Consider the following 19,216-nt stretch of genomic DNA (forward strand, 5'->3'; position numbering starts at 1 on the left):
TGGAATTCTCCACATCTAGTACTAATTTCTCAAGATGTGGTTATTGAAACTATTGACCATGATAAACAAGGAGTTGTAGTGAGATGCCTGACACCACGTCTGCAATGGTAGAGTAATCCTGACACTCTAACAAGGAGAGTAGAGAATAAGGGCAAGAGCCATCTCTCTCAGCCTGCCAGGAACTGAGAAAAATAAACCAGAGCAGTTAACACTGGAGCACAGGATTATTGTTGGTGTGCTTGAACTGGTTTTGGTAAACCAAAGAGCATCTTGAGTCATCACAAAGTCATTTGCAATTCACCATGCAGCAACATCCACAGAGAGAAAACTCTAGCCATAGCTGCCCCCGCTTCTAAGATTAAAACCCAAATGTATCACTTTCCAGAAGTACACTGACCCATCACCATCCATTTGAACACCCTCCTCCTCTTCCCCCCATTATTTTGTGCATGATGTTGTCTAATCTGTTTCACTGCCGTTCTTCTTTACATAAGATAATTAAATATTCATGGCAGCAACAAACAGAATCCAGATTTTCTAACAAATGAATGCCCTAACTAATATGTTATGAACTCATCTGTGCTCACTGGTTGAATAAATATGCAGGCAGAGCAGACTCAATATGACACAGTGGTTCATCATAAAATACTTGCTAGGAGAGTCCTTGGGACGCATCATTAACAGGTCCAGCTCTTCCCAGGGCAGGGAAGTGGCTCAGAGCTGGAAAGCCCACACAGTGGTTCTGAGCACTGAACTCAGGAACAAAAGTGAGACAGGGCTGTTACTGTGTTATGTGAGGGATGCTAGGACTAGTCTTAGATGCTTTGTCTGAAAGTGAGATGACTTTTTCTTGGTTCTCCACTTCAGCAAAAATAATAATTTCAATTAGGAAAGAACTGGTTTAAAAAAAAAAAAAAAGCTATTTGTTCCTCTCTTCCTGCCTAGTTATTCCTGCTGTCTTTGGCATTTAAGTAAGTCTTTGAACCTTATTCTACTTCATTACTGTGAGCTGTGCCCTTCCTTTGTTTACTTCTTGACTTTGTTTCTCTTCCCTCTCAAGCAGAATGTAATTTTTCTTACTATGGTTAAAAAGTAAAAATAAAATTACCTCTAAATTCTTCCTCTGTGTTTCCCAGTAGATGTTGTCTGTTTTATTTCTGTTAGCTTCAGCCTGAATAGAATTTCCTTTATTTAAATCATTTAAGAGTACAAGCGTTTTTTTTAAAATAGTAATGTATTATTTCTAATGTGCCAATATTCCAATGTTTCCAATAATTTGAAGAATGGTGATCATCAAAAGTCAACAAACAGAGGAATATTAAGCCTGTGTTGTGATCACAACTCACAGGAGACGGTACAAAAGCCATTTCATAAAGTGAGCTCCTAAGCAGAAGCATAACACATTAATCCAAGCTAAGCAAATAAATACAATTTTAAAAGAACAACCAGAAAATAGGTTAAGCTCTTCATTTCCCAGTATTGAGCAGTGCTCTTTCACAGGATCACCAAGGTAGCATTTAAACCAAGATAAAACCTTGAAGCTGTCAGGTTGGTAATTAGAGCTTTGTGCTGTCTTGGAAAAGTTTTTTCCCTCAGACAAAATAGATTCCAGAGCAAAGAGCCCATGTAAGTCTGGCATATATAATTTTTCTGGCAAATCCATACTTAGAGCTAGGTAGTGAATTTTTCATCTCCAATGAGACAAATCACACCCCTTCTTCAACGTATCACTTTAAGATTTGAAGTATGAAAAATGAAAAAAATATATGTGAGTTGTTTATTGGGATGAGTTCCATTAGAACCAAACATTAAGGCATTAAATTTACTATAGAGTTTTACACTAGCACATCCAGGAAAACATTTTATCCTCTAACTTTTGGACAGGCTGAAGTTTGCTATTCATAAGGGCTTTATTTTCAGGTGGAATTACAGCATCCATGTGGTCCAGTTCAGCTTTCATTTTATAGTAGAAATTTTTGGCATAATTGGCAGAAATGAATATGCATTCATGGTCTGTCACTTATTCTTGACTAGCTTTTTGCCATCAACTCAGTCTTACCAGAATTAAGTTCTTAGTTTTCTTCCAAAACCTCTGTTCTCTCTTCTTTCTCTGCTAAAAATAACAATTTTGTGCTCTCCCACTCAGACCATAAAGGTTTACAGTGTTAGCAGAAAATTTTTATTTTGCTTCTCCTATTCCCACACTTCCCCCCTGAACACACTGTAAATGATTGCAGGTGTCCAGTTCACACGTCAGAAATCAAAGCCTATCTAAAATACTTTGCTCCTCAATATACTTTAAATACTTTACTGATTCCTAGAAGATGCCTCAAAAGTCTCATTCTTGAGTGTTTTCTTCCAGATTGTGTCCTCTCTTTTAAGTCATACTTCATAGATACAACTTTTCCTTTTAAAAGTTATACTTTTTTTATTACTCTTCTTTTGCCTGCACATTTTTATCCATCTAATTTTTTTTCCTAGCCTATCCCAGATTACAAAATATAATTTACAAACTTTACTAATCCATTTTGTTGCACCTCTGTCAGAAATTTTTTTACACTATAGACCTATATGTGTGTTTAAGGTGATCATAAATTAGGAATATTTGACATCTTCATTCAGCTAACTTTTTATTTTAAAGGACTCATGCCTGCTGCATTCCAGCCTGTGTACTGTGCTACAAAGCATGGTGTAATTGGATTCACACGGTCCATAGCAGTAAGTATGCATTTTCCAAAAGGGTGTCAGCAGCTCCTTGGGAACATGCTTAAGCTTTTCATGCTCCTTCTCTACAGCCACACAGCTGAAACGAATTTTCTGAAAGAAAACAAAGTGTGTGAAGCAGTGGAGGTTCCCTCCTTTCACAAAGGGAATCCAAAGATAGAATAAGTATGGCATCTGTGTGTTTATGACCGATTTGAGGTTTGGGGAGCACGGAAGAAAGATGTTGCAAAGTAATCTAAGGACAGTGGGAGGAGTCCAAAGCCAAATTCTAATCCAAGTTTTAAAAATATTTTTTCAGAACCCTGTCCCAGTCATTTAACATTTTGTTTTTCTTATTTCTAAGTCAGGTTGATGACTTTTTAATGATAAATAGGCACTGAGGTGTACAAAAGTGACTTGGACACATCATTATTTATTCTTACCGACTCCTAATATGCTGAAAATGCAAAATGACACATTCAGGATGGGGCATGTAAGATGATCATATTATAAGTCTCAGTCTCTGACTCCAAATCTTGCTAGTTAAATTGAACAAGCACGGTAATAATTTAGAGGGAGAAATATGATTACACTTTAACAGATTCATCTTAAAGACAGTCTATTCACATAAGATTTCCAAACTGATTTCCAGAATTAATCACCTGAAATTATACTTTGAACACTCTATGCACATTTTATGCCCCCATCCCCAAACAAGTAAGTCCTTTTTCAGATTAACATAAAGAGAATACTATGGATAAGTGTTGCATGTACCATATTAAACGCATCAAGAACATGACACCTGGTTTTACATTTTTGTTTTCTTATTATAAATATAAATATCACCATCTAAGAGCAAAAGTAGATTAGAGGAAATGCCGTCTTTAAGGAACACAAGAATGCCCAGGAAAAAAAGAATAATAAACATAGTGAACTACAGTATTTACCAGAAAAGGCAGCACAGCCTGATGTTGGGCAGGTCTGACACCTTACATCTAGGACTTCAGTTTCTTGTCTCCCCCAGATCAAAAGGGCAGGCTACCACACCATGAAAATGATGTGACTTATATAATACCTGAAAGGAGCCCTGTTAAGTGTCAAAATAAATAGAACACAGTGTTTAACACTTATGGTTATTCTTGGATATATCATGTATAGTTCGTCAGTTCTGTGCTATTGCTAAGGAAGTTCATCCAGCATTTGACATACCTGGATGTTGATCAGACTTCTTTGCTACACACACACTTTGGTAGGACCACAAACAAGGAGTCCTACCTCTCCCAAAACAACTTGTGCTTCTTTCTTTCATCATGTTCCTGAGCTGCTTCCTGAAAAAAAATCAGTTCACGGGGACTTTCCAGTGGAGAAGCTCAGTGATAGATTCATACCTTGGCAGGGACAACAGAGCAACTAGAAAGGTTTAGCATTACAGTTGTAGGGATAGAGAACATATTTTATTTCTGTTGATGTGAGGAAGTTAAATACAGAATCTTAAAGATAGTTTTATTTATTTCAGAGTTTTCTTTTAATTAAAAAATCTCCTGAAAGATTGGAAGCATACATTTGGGAGAATTTTTTCTTGTTTTTGGTTAGAAGAGTTATATCATCACTCTAGAATACAGTTAACAACATGCTAAGAGCACTAAGAACAAAAAATATTAGAAAAAAGCAGCTGCATGGAAAGAGTTTTGATTTCTTGTAGAATTGTTCTCCTAACAAAAGAATTGTGGGTTTTTTTCTAGTAATCTAGTATGATTACTAGAGAAAACGTGCTTCAAACTTAGTTGTTAAAACAATCAGAAGTAATAAAATCTCCTTACAAAGCAAGTCTGAAAAGTACTTTGTGGTAAATCTCATTCTTTGAAAACTTGCTGACAAAATACTGTCTTAAAATGTTGATGACAAATGCATAATCCTTTCTCTTTTCTAGTTAGCTGCTAATATGGATAACTACGGTGTGAGACTCAACACAATTTGTCCAGGATTTGTCAACACACCAATTCTTCAGTCAATAGATAAAGAAGAGAATATGGGACAATACTATTCATACAAGGATGAGATAAAAAATATGATGCAGTTCTATGGCGTGATGGAGTAAGTCAAGTTAGACACAGTGGGGGTTTTGCACTTTGTTGATGGAGAACAAAGGCACACTTTCAGCAAAATTAAAATAAAAGGCAAATGCTGCCTCAGATAAAAGACTACCAAATGTGTTATCCTGTATACAAAGGAAAAATGGCAGCTATCTAAGGCTATTTTAAGAGCACCATCTGCCCATCTGTACAGTGATATATCCCTTTATGCAGTCCCATTTCCCAGCAAAGTCCAAATCAAATTTGCAGGTTAAATATAGTGATTTTAGTTTTAAATAGACCTTGGTGTTCCCCCATGAATTTATTTAATCAAACTTGTTCTGAGATACAGGGTATATAATTAGCACTGAATTTTCACAAAATTTTCAAGTGAACCAAGATAGATATCAGGCCAAGAACTTACAAAACTGGATTAAGAGCACAATAGCAACCACCACGGATCAGATCAAAGAGTTACCTGGCCCCTGGTCCTTTACAGGATCGCCAAAAAAGGCCAAAAGCAGACGGCTTGGACAGACTGTGAGAACATGACAAGCATAAAGTGATATTTTTTAACATTTTCTTAGTTTCTAACAATTAGCTTCTAAGATACTTCTGCACAAAGGAAATTGTATGTCTGTGTTGTTTCACCCATACTTTTCTTTATGTAAAATATTTTGCACCTATTGACCACGGCAAACTGCATGTAAAATTATCCTTTATGCTAATTTGTATATCAGCTCTGCTACAGAAACAGGATAACTCAACAGTAAAGAGCTGCAGAGGATTGTGTAAGGATTACTTCTGCCCATTTCCCTGCCAGAGAAAACTTTGATAGGAAGCCCAGTGGCAGCTGGATGTCTACAGGCATTTATCAGAAACTAGAGTAAACAAATGATGATTTGTAAAGGAGCCACTTTAGATGTATGTCCTGACTGAGGAGAAAAAATCTCTCTCCTGAAACACTCATACCACCTCTGCTTTCCTCAAAATAAATTTGCTCAAATGCCAATTTTTTAAATTTTCAGATATATAGATTTACATTGAGTTTCTTGTCCTTTTTACTTGTTCCTAATCATGACTCTGAAATAACTATTTTTTTCAGCCCATCAATAATTGCTGAGGGATTGATAACAATAATTGAAGATGATACTCTAAATGGAGAAGTTATGAAGATCACAGTATCCCAAGGAATTCATTTTCAGCAATATGGCCAAACACCTTTTAAATCATCAAAGAGATAAATAATTGTTTTGTGCTAATTACTTTTGGCTTTTCTTAAATACAAAAATTTTTGAAAAGAGTAATTTTGGGGGAAAAAAGGTTAGTGTTTTTTCTAGATCAGTGACAGTGTTCAAACATTTGCATCCTAATAACAAAGAGAGAGGTGAGAAAATCTGTTGTGGGAAGATGTTACCACACTATTCTGATTCTATAAGCACTAATAACAGTATTTATTTAGTAGAATAAACACACTGTTCTGAATCCTTTTTTAATTATTATTTAGGAGTAGGGGCCACTTTTTTTTCATTCTGGTAGTTCTGATCTACCTACTCGAAGCATATTTTAGCAGATCTGACTTACTTTGTTATAATTCTTTTCACTGTCATGCCTACTTATTTACATCTTGAATTCTTCAGATCAGGAATTCAGTTCAGGAATTGAGATCACAAATGCAGCCATAAGGAGTTAAGAATTTAATTTTTCTTATGAAATGTTAAATAGAACAGAAAAGATTCACATTCCTCACATAGATGTGCAACTTAATATGTTGTATATCATTTAAGAAAGTACAGATTTTTGACTTCTTGGATTTTAGATATTTATAAAATAGTTCAGACATATTTTTGTTTTCTTTTATAAATAAATATATATATGTGAATTTTCTCACTTTGTATATACAAGGATGAATATTTTGGCATTGATTGAAATGTTTGCTTGCTCATTAAATCTTATTTTCTAAACCTTTAATTTCTTGCCTTCATTGAGTAAAATGTCAATTCAATCCTGAATAATCTGGTTTTTATCATGTTTTATACATGTGCCTTTTGCTTTCATAGTACATATTCTCAGATGAAGCATGTCATATAGTGGCAATGAAAATAAAATTTGAGCTTCCTACCTTCTGAGCACTACTGGACCTTCTGAATCCAGGTCAATCCTCAGCTACATTTATGCAAAAAACTTCATACTTCATGGGTCACATGCCTAACAAAAATAATTTTTTGCATGGTAATTCAATTAGGCTCATAGCATAAGAAGATTTAATAGCTCCTGGGAAAGCTGGGAAGTTAATATTTACCCTTCTTAGGAGTACTGACTTTAATTTCACTGATTTTTTTTTTTTAGCATTGTAACCGAAAGAGTGGAAACATTAGTACTCACCTTCTGTGGAAGTCAGGGAGTAATAAGTCTGTGGGGAGAAGAAAATAAACAGAAACCCATACTTTGAATTGCTCATCATTCTCCCAATGCCTCCATTTTTTGTTAGGTTATTATTATTAATTATATAATTGTAATAAATATAATATTAATTATTAATAATTATAATTAATTATACTAATTAATTATTATTAAACAGTGGTTTTGAAGCCCATTTTGAATGCACACAGGATGCTAGCCACACCTTTAGCATCCCTGACAGCATCTGTATACCCCTCTGGATTAAAAACTACTATCTGATGTGATAGTATGAGTTTCTATGTTTGTCTCATTAAAATCAGGGCATTTCCCAATACATGGCAGAATAGTGTAAAAGATGTGATGTAAACTTGAAGTCTGCATGTGTTAGTTAGGTCCTAATGCTGATAATCACCTACCTCTGAGTGTCTCCTTGTTAAGCAGGATTTCAACATAGCCTAGAAATGAGGGAAGGTTTAATAATGATGATAGAACATGCAAAACATGAAACCACCAAACATCACACTAAGACAGTAATTTAGCAGCTTCTCTTAGTAACACACTTCAAAGAATGATTGGAATATTGCTGATGATACATTGCTGGTTTGATTGTTTTTGCTCATCTCTCCTCCTTGATACCCCAAAAGAAATATCCGCTAAACAGGCTGGGTTGACTTTCCCAGGGAATCAGTGAAAGAATATATCATTTAATAATGTTAGTAATAAAAGACCAGGAGTCCAATGTATGCTCCCTGAAGGAGGAAAACAAGAAAGAAATATAAAGTTAATTACAGCTAATCATTTTAGTCATTGCTCAATTAACTTGCAATATTCCACTTCTATAAAATTATAATTCTATGAATTGGCATTATTCTAAGATTCCATTTATGTGGTATATCAGTAGTCGCACAAGAAAAAATCAGATTCATAAAACATGCAATTAGAGTCCAGGACACCTCAAAAATCTAAGCCTGTATCTGGGAAAGGATTTAAATCATATCTTATATGTATAGGTCTTTTCATCCGGATTAATTTTTTAACTCAAAAGACAGATGTTTTCAAATCAAAGCCATACAGAAAACTTCATGAAAGGCATATATTGCACTGATTTCCATCTGATAATCTGATAAGGAAGCCTCAGAATCAAAGAAACAGTTAAACTAAGATAAATCTCAAATGATTAGTACATCTGGAACTTACTGAAAGAAATATGTACAGTGAAGCAAAATCCTTGATGCAAATCATAATGTGAAAAATATCCATCAAAATTATACCTTTTAATTAAAAAGTGCCCCAAACCAAATATTACAGCTTTCCAGTTTCAGATAGTCTGAATTTAAACACATCTGAGGATTTTATCTGCACAGGAAGAACAAGTCCTACATATGTTTTGGAAGAGTTTCCTGTAAGACTTCCCCCCAGACTTTGGAAGTCTTCCAGTCAGAAAAAAAGAAAGAGAGCATATGTTTGATTCACAGAGAGAAGCACCAGAGAAGCAGTAGGTTAGAAAGACGAGTTGAAGGGGGAAAGTGAGATTCATTTTTTGCACAAAGACTGTTTTGAAACTTCATCTTCAGTTAAAAATCTTGACATATTTCCAAGACTTAATTTATTTTGCCTGAGAGACCATCATTTTAAAGACAACTGTTCCAGTGCTGTAGGGAAACTCAGCCAAAAGGAAAAATAAATATTTTAAATGAGATACACTAATTGCCAAGACCACAAAAATAACAGGTAATATTCTAGAATCATATAATGATCATTATTTGGAATGAACACTCAATCCCACATGACACAAGTTTACTTTTCAGAGGGTCCTTAGAGTTTCAAATAGGATTTTTCTTAGGGTTAAAGAATAAATATTACTAAATAAATATTACTAATGAACTCCATTTTTCTCAGTGCTTATGATCCTACACAAAAGCCCAAATCATAAGGCATTTCAAATGCTTTTTTGCATGACAGTGTTAGTTTATTTGTATTCTTTAATGCTTTGATTCAAGGCACTTACGAGGTACATAATCCACATAATTATGTGGATAATTCATTGCATTCTGTAGAGCTCAGAATGACCTGGAATTAACCTGTATTCTGAGTGCCATAAAATCATATGTGTATCAATTTTGTTACTGACGGGGTGAACCACGGAGTAACAAATCCTTCTTGAAGTTTCCTTAAATTAAGGAAGTCCAGATACGAGAGACTAAACCTTTTCCTCTTCTTTGGAACATAAGCTTTGCAAACAGTAAACCAAAAATAAACTTCAATAAAACCAAAATCATATTTCCAGTGAAATCATGAATATGAGACTAATCTTTAAAGGAACAGCATTAGATATCTAATGCTATGGCTTTTGGGCAGGATGGGGCTCTTCTGACAGATGATTTCCTTCCTCCAGTGTTGAACTGCTCTAAACTTTCTACAGGATGATTCTCCAGCCTGAACTTCCTTTTTAGCTAAGTCTATTTGCTTTGCGTCAAGAGATGTTGACAGTTTTCAGCTCCAGCTCCAGGAATCCAGATGGTGCAATGAAAGTGAAGGATAATACCATATGACTTAGATTTTTTTTTTTCCCCTCCAGTACAGAAAGGAACAGCTTAATGTCAGGTCAAATTTAAAATTAAAACAGAAAGGGACAGTAAACAAGAAGAGTTATGCTCCTACTCTGATGGAGACAGTAAACAGGAAGAGATCAGGTAAAAATAAGGTGCAAAGAGGCTAAACCTGGAACATCTTTAAGTAACTTAACCCCACTGTTTAAGTGAAAGGCCTTTGCTATCCACTGTGGCCCAAATTTAAATCTGAATGTTTTCTGATTTATATAGAGACAGTCTAACACACTATTCTCTCAGGGATTCAGAGGATAAAATCAGGATCTTCACAGTAACAATAAATCTTAATGAAAAGAATTGAACTATTTCAAGCAATCATTCAGCAGAGAAGCATTTGAAGCAGTTAATATTCAGGTCCTTTTCTTTTTTACAAGCTCTGTATTAATTCACTGCTGGCATCTGCTGGGCAAACTTTAGAGAGATTATTACTACTGCAGAGGTGGAATTGATTTCTTGCTACAAGAATTGCCCTTTTTCAGCTTTCCCTTCCACATCAGAGGGTTCCTAGCCCTCCTCCTTTCACACAGAAAAGAGGCTACACAGGACAGGATGATCATCTGGTGACAGGTCTGACATCTGGTCCAGGAAATCTGAATGGTTGAAGGCTCTAGATTTAGCCTCATCAAGCAGAGACTTATTGTAGTGACATCCAAGAAGAATGCAAAAGATCCATCTAATCCCTTATTTGTCACTCTGACCCTGCCAACTCCTTCTCTGCATCTTTACATTGGACTACCATAAACACAAGCATTTCAGAAGTGAACTACACTCCAGCTACACCAAAACACAGCTGTTCTTCTTCAGCTGTTCCACCAAGAACATATTCACTTAAGACATCACTCATCTCACTGATTTCAGAGAAACTGTTAAGGGCAGTTTATTAGTTCACATGATGCTCCACATCAAAGAAATGGCTCAAGGTATCTCAGCAGCTTTTTTTTTCTTTGCAATGGAAACTTTCCTCAGCAACCACAATCTTGAGAAAGGAAAGAAAGAAGAATAGGAAATCAGGCTCTCAGTCACACAGCTTCGAACTCTTTACTATAGGACATGAGAATAAGCACACTTCTGCTTGCTTTCAGAAAAAAAAAGGTGCATAGATAGCTTTCAGTTCACTTTCCCACAACTGCAAACGAAACCCACAGAAGTGAAGAGGAAATAAAGATATTTTTGGAATACAGGAATGTAAAACTCTTCAGAAAAAATAGTTGTATTTTAGCTCATCTAGATATTCTGACTTAGTTTAAATGACTAACACTTCAGAATCTTGTACAGCATTTGACCTTGAAGGATTATTTCAGCAATTAACACTACAAGCAGTTAGCATCATATACACACAAACAGTGCAGTTCTGAAGAAAGACCCAGAGATAGGAAGAGAATACTGAATTCTCTACTACTTATCCTGGAACAGTTCTTACAAAAATGAAACAAATTCCTGGTACAAAATCCTTCTGGCAATTTCACTTCAAACACATATAGTGTTGCTTTATGGAGCTTTTAACCTTCTCTGCATTTGTAAATCTGTTTAAATACACTGCCATCAGCAATGCTTACAAATTAGGTGGCACTTACCAAAACTATTGTTGTTATTTTGATTTAAGAGAATTACTATATATGGTACATATTAATGCAAGACTAGAGAAAATGCAGCTAGCATTTTTTTATACATATATATGTATATACACACATATATCTTTACATACATGTACCTACTACACACTCACAATCTACACATACAATAGAAATCTTTTCTTCTAGAGCAATATTCACTATCTATGCATGTCCCTGGAGATAGTAACTTTTATAAAAGTTGTGAAGCATTACTTCTCAGTGATGTTTATCTCCCAAATTTGGTGTCTTAAGATCATGAAATAACATTAAATCTGTATAAATTACGTTTTATTGATAATGTTTTACCCAGTTGAATTGCAGTTTCATTTTTCTTCTCAGCCCCTGAAATACATTAAAATTAGATTTGCTCTTTAAAAACAAACATTAGCTGATGTAGAATCTTTGACATATTATGTATCCCTCAAATGCCACCTGCTGAGGCAAATCTATGCTCTTATCTATTATAATTTCTTATTATTTTATATACTATCACAGATAATCACAGTCACTGTAAGCTTTGTGATGCTATACATGGGACACTTCCCACATATTTCATGACAGAGTCTTTAGAATCATAGAATCACTTAGGTTGGAAACGATATTTAACACCATTTAGTCCAACCTTGGGGCAGGGCAAATTTACATTTTTTCATATGGGTTTTCCTTCTTTTGTTGTTTAAGCTGCTAGCATGATAAATTTTTACTTACAGAAGGGGCAAACAAAATGAAACAATAAGGCCAAAACTCAAAAAAGGCATAAAAGAACATACATTGCCATTTCATTTGTTTAACAGAACTATGGATGGAATAAAACAGTGAGTTCTGCTTAAAAAGAACAATTATGCTACAGTGTGGCCAAAATCGAAAATATGGCCACTAGGCCGACCTCTGGGAGTGTGTTCCTTCAAAAATGACCAAATATATCATCTGAGTAGCCTCATTACTCCTTGTCATTATGTCTAATATGTCAAGTATTCAAAAAAAAAAAAAAAAGCCAAGAAAAAAGCACATAGAACAAAATGTTTCTATAAAGTACAAAGCTTGTGCTACTCAACTGAACTGAAGATAAATAGCTGTATCTTGCAGTACAGATATTTGTCTATAACATGTACATGGTGCAAACTCTGGCTGAAGGAGTAAGGTTCATTCCTATGAACAACAAAGATCTTGTATAAATATTAGTGTGGATAGCAAGTTTCCTACTGGCCACTATTTTTCCCTCAATTTGTAATTGTATCGTACTGTAAGGAAAAAAATTATTTAAATGTTTTAAGGAACAAAAATGATTCAGTACTCACTCACTGGAATAAAATTCAAACTTCATTTCCAATGAGAGTTTCTTAAAACACTTGGCCCTGAAAACACATTTGTAGAATAAATTAAAATACTTCAGGGTGCCAACAGAAATCTGTGGAGTCTGTTTAACAGACATAAGGACTAAAACCCTATTAGACTTTGGTTTTGGCATCTTCAATTAGCAACAGCTTGCAGAGCAATCATAATATTTAAATAAACTAAATATGCTTAATTTCTGTAAATTTCAAGTCTTGGTGCTGCATTTATAACAAAACACTTTTGTTTTTAAATTAAATGACACTTCAGCACTGAAACATTTGTCATGTTGGGAAAACATCTGTATTTAAAGCAGTATTTGCATGCTAAGCTTCAGGGAAATGCTAAGATGGCATCAACTTCAGTGAGCCTGAACCAGCCTACAAGTCAGCTGAATCTGTGTTCAAGTCTCTGCGCTAGACAAAAAATAATGGCATAACATTACAGTAGTGAGGCATTAACTGCATTAACTGCAAATTGGTCTTGATGGAGTTTTCCTTCTTTGCCAAATCTTCCTGTGAAGACTAAGAATTTTGGACAGCCCTTGTAGTCAGGGAAGGTGAAAACTATGCCAGAATCCCCCAAAGAAAGAAGATGGAATTTTCTGCCTCTCTCCAAGACCTCCCTCCCGCAAGGCATTGTTCTCCACTTTCTGGATAAAAGTGAGCTGCATTAGCTGTCTTTGTTTGTCAGCTCTTTGCTTCCAGTATCCCTTAATCTCTGGATATTCAAACAAACATTCAGTTAAAAGTCATTTTTGGCCTATCCCAGAAAATTAAAATTCATCTCCATATGTATTGGATCACAGCTTCTGAACTGCACAATTCTGGAGAAAATGCAGAAGAAATTGGTAATTTACACGGACTTAGGAACTATCTAACAGTAAATGCTGCCCCAGAGCATGTGACAAACTGTGAAGATTTGCTAAAAGTAGTTGAAAATATGCATAAACTGAATTCTTAGTCAATTTCTAAATGAAATGCTAATGTTTAGCCAAATTGACTACAAATACTTTTCGCTCCTCTCCAGGCAGAGGTGACTGTGTCCTCAGTTCTGAAAGTCAAAAAACCTACATTCCAGAAGAAATGAAAAGAGAAAGATGAGATTTTACAGTCACAGGTGTAGATTAGCACAAATCTACCTATAAAGACTGTAGCAATATAGTATAGTAATCATTCTAAATTTTCAGTATTTATTGGGATTTTCTAAAGGGGGCTTGTGATCAAGCAAAAGTATCCTCAACTATTAGTGCTTAACACTCATTGCTATTGAGCTCTGGAGTATAAAGACATTTTACACTTCTATAAACTGGCAAATAACTGCTAATAATAAACATGACTACCCTGTCTTGGAACTTGGCTACCTCCATAATACTACAACTTTGAGGAAAAATCTGACCTGCAGAATCATAGTTATTGGTTTCTAATTTTTTACTTTACTTTTTTTCCTTGCATTCCAGCACTTAGAATATATAAGCAGGACTCTAATCACCTGTAAAGCAACTATGTCTACTGGATCCTCAATATTTACCTGATATTCAAAAAGTTCTTCAGGTGATTAGAAGCTCTGGCATTGGTGATTGGCTGATTCCCAAAGCAGAAATACAAATTACTAAGAGAATGCATTTGGATTTGCAAATCTTTGGTTTAGGTTTAGTATGAATTCATATCTGATTAAAACTCAGAGACTGAAATAAAACTATTATAATCGAATTTCTAAAGCCTACTCTAATTTTTTCAAATAATTAGTAACTCATGCATTTTGATCAAATTTTCACTCTCTAGTAATTCTTTACAGCATGTCTTTAAAAGTGAGCTGCATAAAAGGTTCTATGATTAGACAGATTCAAACCAATTCAGTAGCTTTGTTTATAGGGCAGCTGCCAAGATGTGAGTCACTAAGTCAGCCTGTGACATGCTTGGTTGTATAACTTGTATTCTTTGGCAGCTTTTGAGGGGTTTGCATATCTCTTGTTGGATACATAATTCCACTCACATATCAAAAAAATAAATAGAGTGATAAATTTGTATAAAATTAGTTTTAAAACTGTACTCATTAAATCCAGTGGAGATCAGTGTATTTTTTTACATCCTGCACCACCCTCTAACTTGGCGGTCAAAGAAAAGGCAAGAACTTGAAGCTGGTAAAACACAAACTTCTTGCCTTACATCACACTTTTGTTTAGAAGAACAGACTTAAAATCCATGAGGATAGTGTATCTTCTAGGAGAAGCTGGTAGATATACGAAAAGAGCAAATTTAATCAATTTGTCACAAGAACCATCAACTTCAGCCTGCTGCATATCAATAGCCAGCCCTATGTGGAGAGAGAGAGCACCTTGTCTCTTGCTCTTTCTCTCCATCTACTTAATCGAATTAGGGAAAGGACAGTGGAAAGGGTAATAAACTTCAAGCACATCTGTTTGCTCTTTAAGCTAAAGTTGGATGCAGTACCGAAATAATTGGTCTCCACCATTCAGAGATTCATTCTACTATTTTCCTGCAGATTTTATGCCTCTGAGAGTTCATTCCTAACTAAATGTCTCAAACAATAAACACTTTGAGTGATGATTTGTTTTGCTTACTCTAACATCTAGAAAATGGTTAGGCTTTTTAAACTTCCTAGTCTGATACACCACATTTTAGCTCTGGATTGAAAGAGTTTCTGGTCACCAACTGTTGCTTTTTTGCTCCTAAATAAGGTTTATTTAGTGGAACAACCAACTCTCAACAACTCTCTCATCCTGTTTAGGTGATATAATACAATCAAATTTCATATCAGATTTTAAAGCTTGTCAGGACTCGCTTAGATATTCCTATTTATCTTTCTCTGGAAAAAGAAAGGAAATGTTTTGTTTGCTTTCTTGTATCATTTTGCCTTGGAGGATTCCATTAGGCCAGTTTGAAATCCAGAATATTAATTACCTTATATACACCATTACGTCAACTTGATCTGGAGGAAACATATTTTTCTGAGTTTCCTGTTCTAAATGATGTGGTTTCAGATAGAACATTTGATAGTTGAGGACTGCGGCCTCTCTACATGCAATAAGTTCTTCCTTATCAAGTAAAGCATTGTTTTTAATTTCATGTTCTGTTAGTGCCAGGCTGAAATGAAATTACACTATTTTTCATATTTGACCTTTCCGCACTTAAAACTTCATCTTTTTACACTTTGAGGTAGGGTCAAAGATGAGAAGGTGAAGTAAAAGTAGCCATCAAGGAAGTGACTCTGTAGAGCCTGAGATCACCTTAGAGGACACAGAATCAGAGTGTTTCCCCTGCTCTTGAGAATCAGACTGGTACTGGAGAAGTTTCACTTGAATTCTGGTGAAACACAATCAGATGACTAAAGAGAGAAGAACTTGAAAAGAAATTTGTCACCTACTGGCTGTAGATCAGTCCACAGCCTGAGAGGTGAAGTGTCAAAATTCTTAGGAGGGAAGAATGTGTGTCAGTACCAGTCAAGAGAAAAAAGGATAAGGAGATGGGCAAGAATCCATGAAAGCTGCAGGAAAGCCTTCTTAGGGGCATCTCCTCTGGGACAAAGAGCTCTATGACGTTTTAGAGTATTTGGATAATCTCATCTATGCTCCATTTCCTATTAAAGGTTGGACCAGATGGTTTTTCAATGTCCCTTCCAACATGGCCTGTTCTGTGGTTCTGCACATTGCTTTTTTAACACCCTCTAGATGGGCTATAATATGGTGCTTCTGGGACTACTCATTTTCAGACCACCATATCACCCCACAACCTGTCTGAGTGCTAATCTGTCAACAAATAGCTCATGTCAAATGGTGGCAAGCGATGGCATAAAGATCCACCATACAGTGACAGTGTATGGCTAGGAATTTTCTTCCTAAAAAGAAATAAACTTTTATCCTTTTTTTCCTTTTCTTGGTTTCTCTTGTAATCACTGAGCGTGGCTGCACAGTTCTATTTCCCACGACCAGATCCAGAGGTTTAGAAATTACACACAGAAGAATGGGCTGCAGGCTTTTATCTCATAATGAGTAACTGATAACACTGCTAACTGTAGTGTAAAGGGAAGGCAAAAAATACACAGAAACCTGACACCATTTGTGAGGCTGGCCTCTGCCTGAAACAGCAGAGGTTCTACTTCCATGTGCACATCCCAATTAAAGGGAAATTTCTGTTTATGGTAGAAAAAAAAACAGTGCTGCTAGCAGCATGAGGGCACCACACACAATGTTTTCATTGCTTCTGAGTTACTCTTGGTGAACAGAAAGAACACATCTAACCTAGTCTGAGACAAGGAGGGGCTCGTCCTACACTGGCCTCGAATTCGTTGTAGAGAGGAGGTATCTAACATATCAAAGGGCTTCCTAGGCCATGATATGCTGCTACATTAAGGGAACTCTAGACATGACAGACTGGGGTGGACTAGAATAATCTGAATGGTTGTGTATCCCTCCAACATCAATTCTGCCCAGAAGGAGGTCTGGGGAGTTTACTGTACCTGCCTTCCTCACCCTATTTCTCGGGCTGTGTATCAGAAGGAATTGTTCAGCTGATCTGGACTATGCAGCAAATGCATCCCCTGGTGGTCCTAATTACACAGTTTGCAAATCATATCAAAAAAACACATTTCCAAGCTTAGAAGGCAGCTGGAAAAATGGACTGAAGGGCTAGGGAAGAAACTTACACTCAGAGGACCCTGCTGCATACTTTACAGAGATACAGCACTTTTTGTCTTTACAAAAGCAGACGATTTTTAAAATGGAAGGCAAATTATAGAATCACAAAATTATTAAGGCTGGAAAAGACTATTAAGTAAATGAGATTACTTTAGTAAGGCAGGATTGCTCACATAAAAACATCAAATTCTAAATTAGTTATATATTCTCATACCTCTAATTTCCCTTTAATTTCTAAGAAAATATTGTTTTATATGCCAGCATCATGTTGAAAAGGCTTTTAATTTTATTTTAGCATTAAGGGGAAACCCAGAAATTTCATTTTATCCAAAAGATAAAAACCACATCATATGAAAATTTTATTGTCAGTGATAGACAGAGTACTGAATTTTTTTAGTCTGTTACAGACTAGGAGTATTAGATGCAATTACTAACATTATTTTCCTTTGCAGCTAGGGAGGTGAGGGCAAAATACTTCTGTTTCAAAGGTACTGTATCCTGTATCACCATAGAAAGTATTTCTACCATTATTGGCCTGAACTCATATTGGTTTTTTTCTCAAGAATCCATGACGTCTTTGGAGCTGACACTCACTTTGACCCTGCAAAACTAAGTGCTGTGACTACCCTATTGTGCAGGTGTAACAATTTTATTCTTTAACTAGGAACTGATACTCAAATATTATTTCTATTTTCTCGTGAACACTAGTTGTCATACATTTATTATACTACATTGCAAACAGATTAGTCTTCAAAGTACAATGTCTTTTAGAAGGAAAGAAACTGATTAGGTAAAGAGTTGAAAGATAACCTTCTTTCTATTAATATTTAAAAACATCTATATAACAGCACACCAAACATTCCCTACTCTTGTAAACATTTGAAGTAGCCAGACAGGTTTTTGAAGGTCACACTGCATTACTATGAATGAAGCTTTATAATGATGCCATGATGATTCTTTACCTTTTCTTTTATACATCTTTTATACCTTTTTATAACTTCTGTATTCTTAGTGCTTTTTAGCCTCCATTCTTGGACTTGTTTGTCAAGCTGAGAGACTAAACATTTTAGAAGCTTCGTAGCTAGGGATCAGTGTGCCCCAGACCCCAAGGTCGTCTCCAGAACACATTCTGTAAACTAAGATAGAACCATCCAGGGGAAGGTTCCTTGGGCAGGGTGGCTCACTTGAGCCTCTCATTGGGGTATTTTTGATAGATATGCTAATTGCTCATTAGTAAAACCTGTAATGTTATACCAGATCTATCAGGGGTGTGCATTGAGGTGTGAATTTCAGCACATTCCACCTGGACGTAGTGCACTTAAGGATCCTTAAAATAAATACCAAGGTAAAATCCCTTTTTCCCTTCTAACCGTGTCTGATTCTGGATTTTAAGACCAGGAGAAGGCATCAATAAAAAGGCTGAATTACCATGTTTCTGCTATCATTTGTGGCAATATGTAGTAATAAACATGTGACCTGTAGTACAAACACTGTGATTCCTAAGTTATTTCAATAAGGAACATACTTGAGATAACTCAGTAAGTGTGCATTGGAGTTTTTCCCATCTCACAGGTAATCACTTCTACTACACAGTCTCCATGAGAAAAAATGCAACAAAAGTTCACCACCTTCTGTTTCTTGTGTAAAAAAAAAAGCAACAAAAGTGAGCTTACTGAAAAGCCACGGCTTTGGAAGACATGCTTAAATACACAGATAGTATTGAGATTTAGGATGACAGGTTAAAAGGGAACAGACAGTGGAATCAAGAACCTGCCTATGCCCATACTGCCCCTGTTCCGTCACTGCCAGATATTCATCCCATGTGGT

At 35.7% G+C, this 19,216-nt stretch overlaps 1 protein-coding gene and 1 long non-coding RNA gene across 5 annotated transcripts in view; one reads left to right on the top strand and one right to left on the bottom strand.

Annotated features, from left to right (window-relative positions):
* Positions 1–19,216, top strand: part of HPGD (15-hydroxyprostaglandin dehydrogenase) — a 59,714-nt gene that overhangs the window by 19,007 nt on the left and 21,491 nt on the right. Inside the window, exons 5-7 of one of the 3 annotated variants that reach the window (XM_048304289.1) lie at positions 2,642–2,718; positions 4,634–4,797; positions 5,881–6,896. The exons of 1 other annotated variant lie outside the window; for it this stretch is intronic. In XM_048304289.1, the coding sequence (XP_048160246.1) occupies positions 2,642–2,718; positions 4,634–4,797; positions 5,881–6,019 (380 nt within the window). In that variant the 3' untranslated portion in view covers positions 6,020–6,896. Of the gene's footprint in view, positions 1–2,641; positions 2,719–4,633; positions 4,798–5,880; positions 6,897–19,216 lie in introns of those variants that run through there. One more of the 3 variants, XM_048304292.1, reaches the window with a different exon arrangement.
* LOC125326236 lies at positions 967–4,634 on the bottom strand. Of its 2 annotated transcripts, none has more exons than XR_007203717.1 (2): positions 3,651–4,634; positions 967–1,171 (listed from the first exon to the last, which is right to left on the bottom strand). It is a non-coding gene; the product is annotated as an uncharacterized LOC125326236 (long non-coding RNA). The 2 variants fall into 2 exon arrangements; XR_007203716.1 differs by having other exon boundaries at positions 967–2,817.

The sequence above is a fragment of the Corvus hawaiiensis genome, chromosome 5 (genome assembly GCF_020740725.1).
Source record: "Corvus hawaiiensis isolate bCorHaw1 chromosome 5, bCorHaw1.pri.cur, whole genome shotgun sequence".
In the NCBI taxonomy this organism is placed as follows: domain Eukaryota; kingdom Metazoa; phylum Chordata; class Aves; order Passeriformes; family Corvidae; genus Corvus; species Corvus hawaiiensis.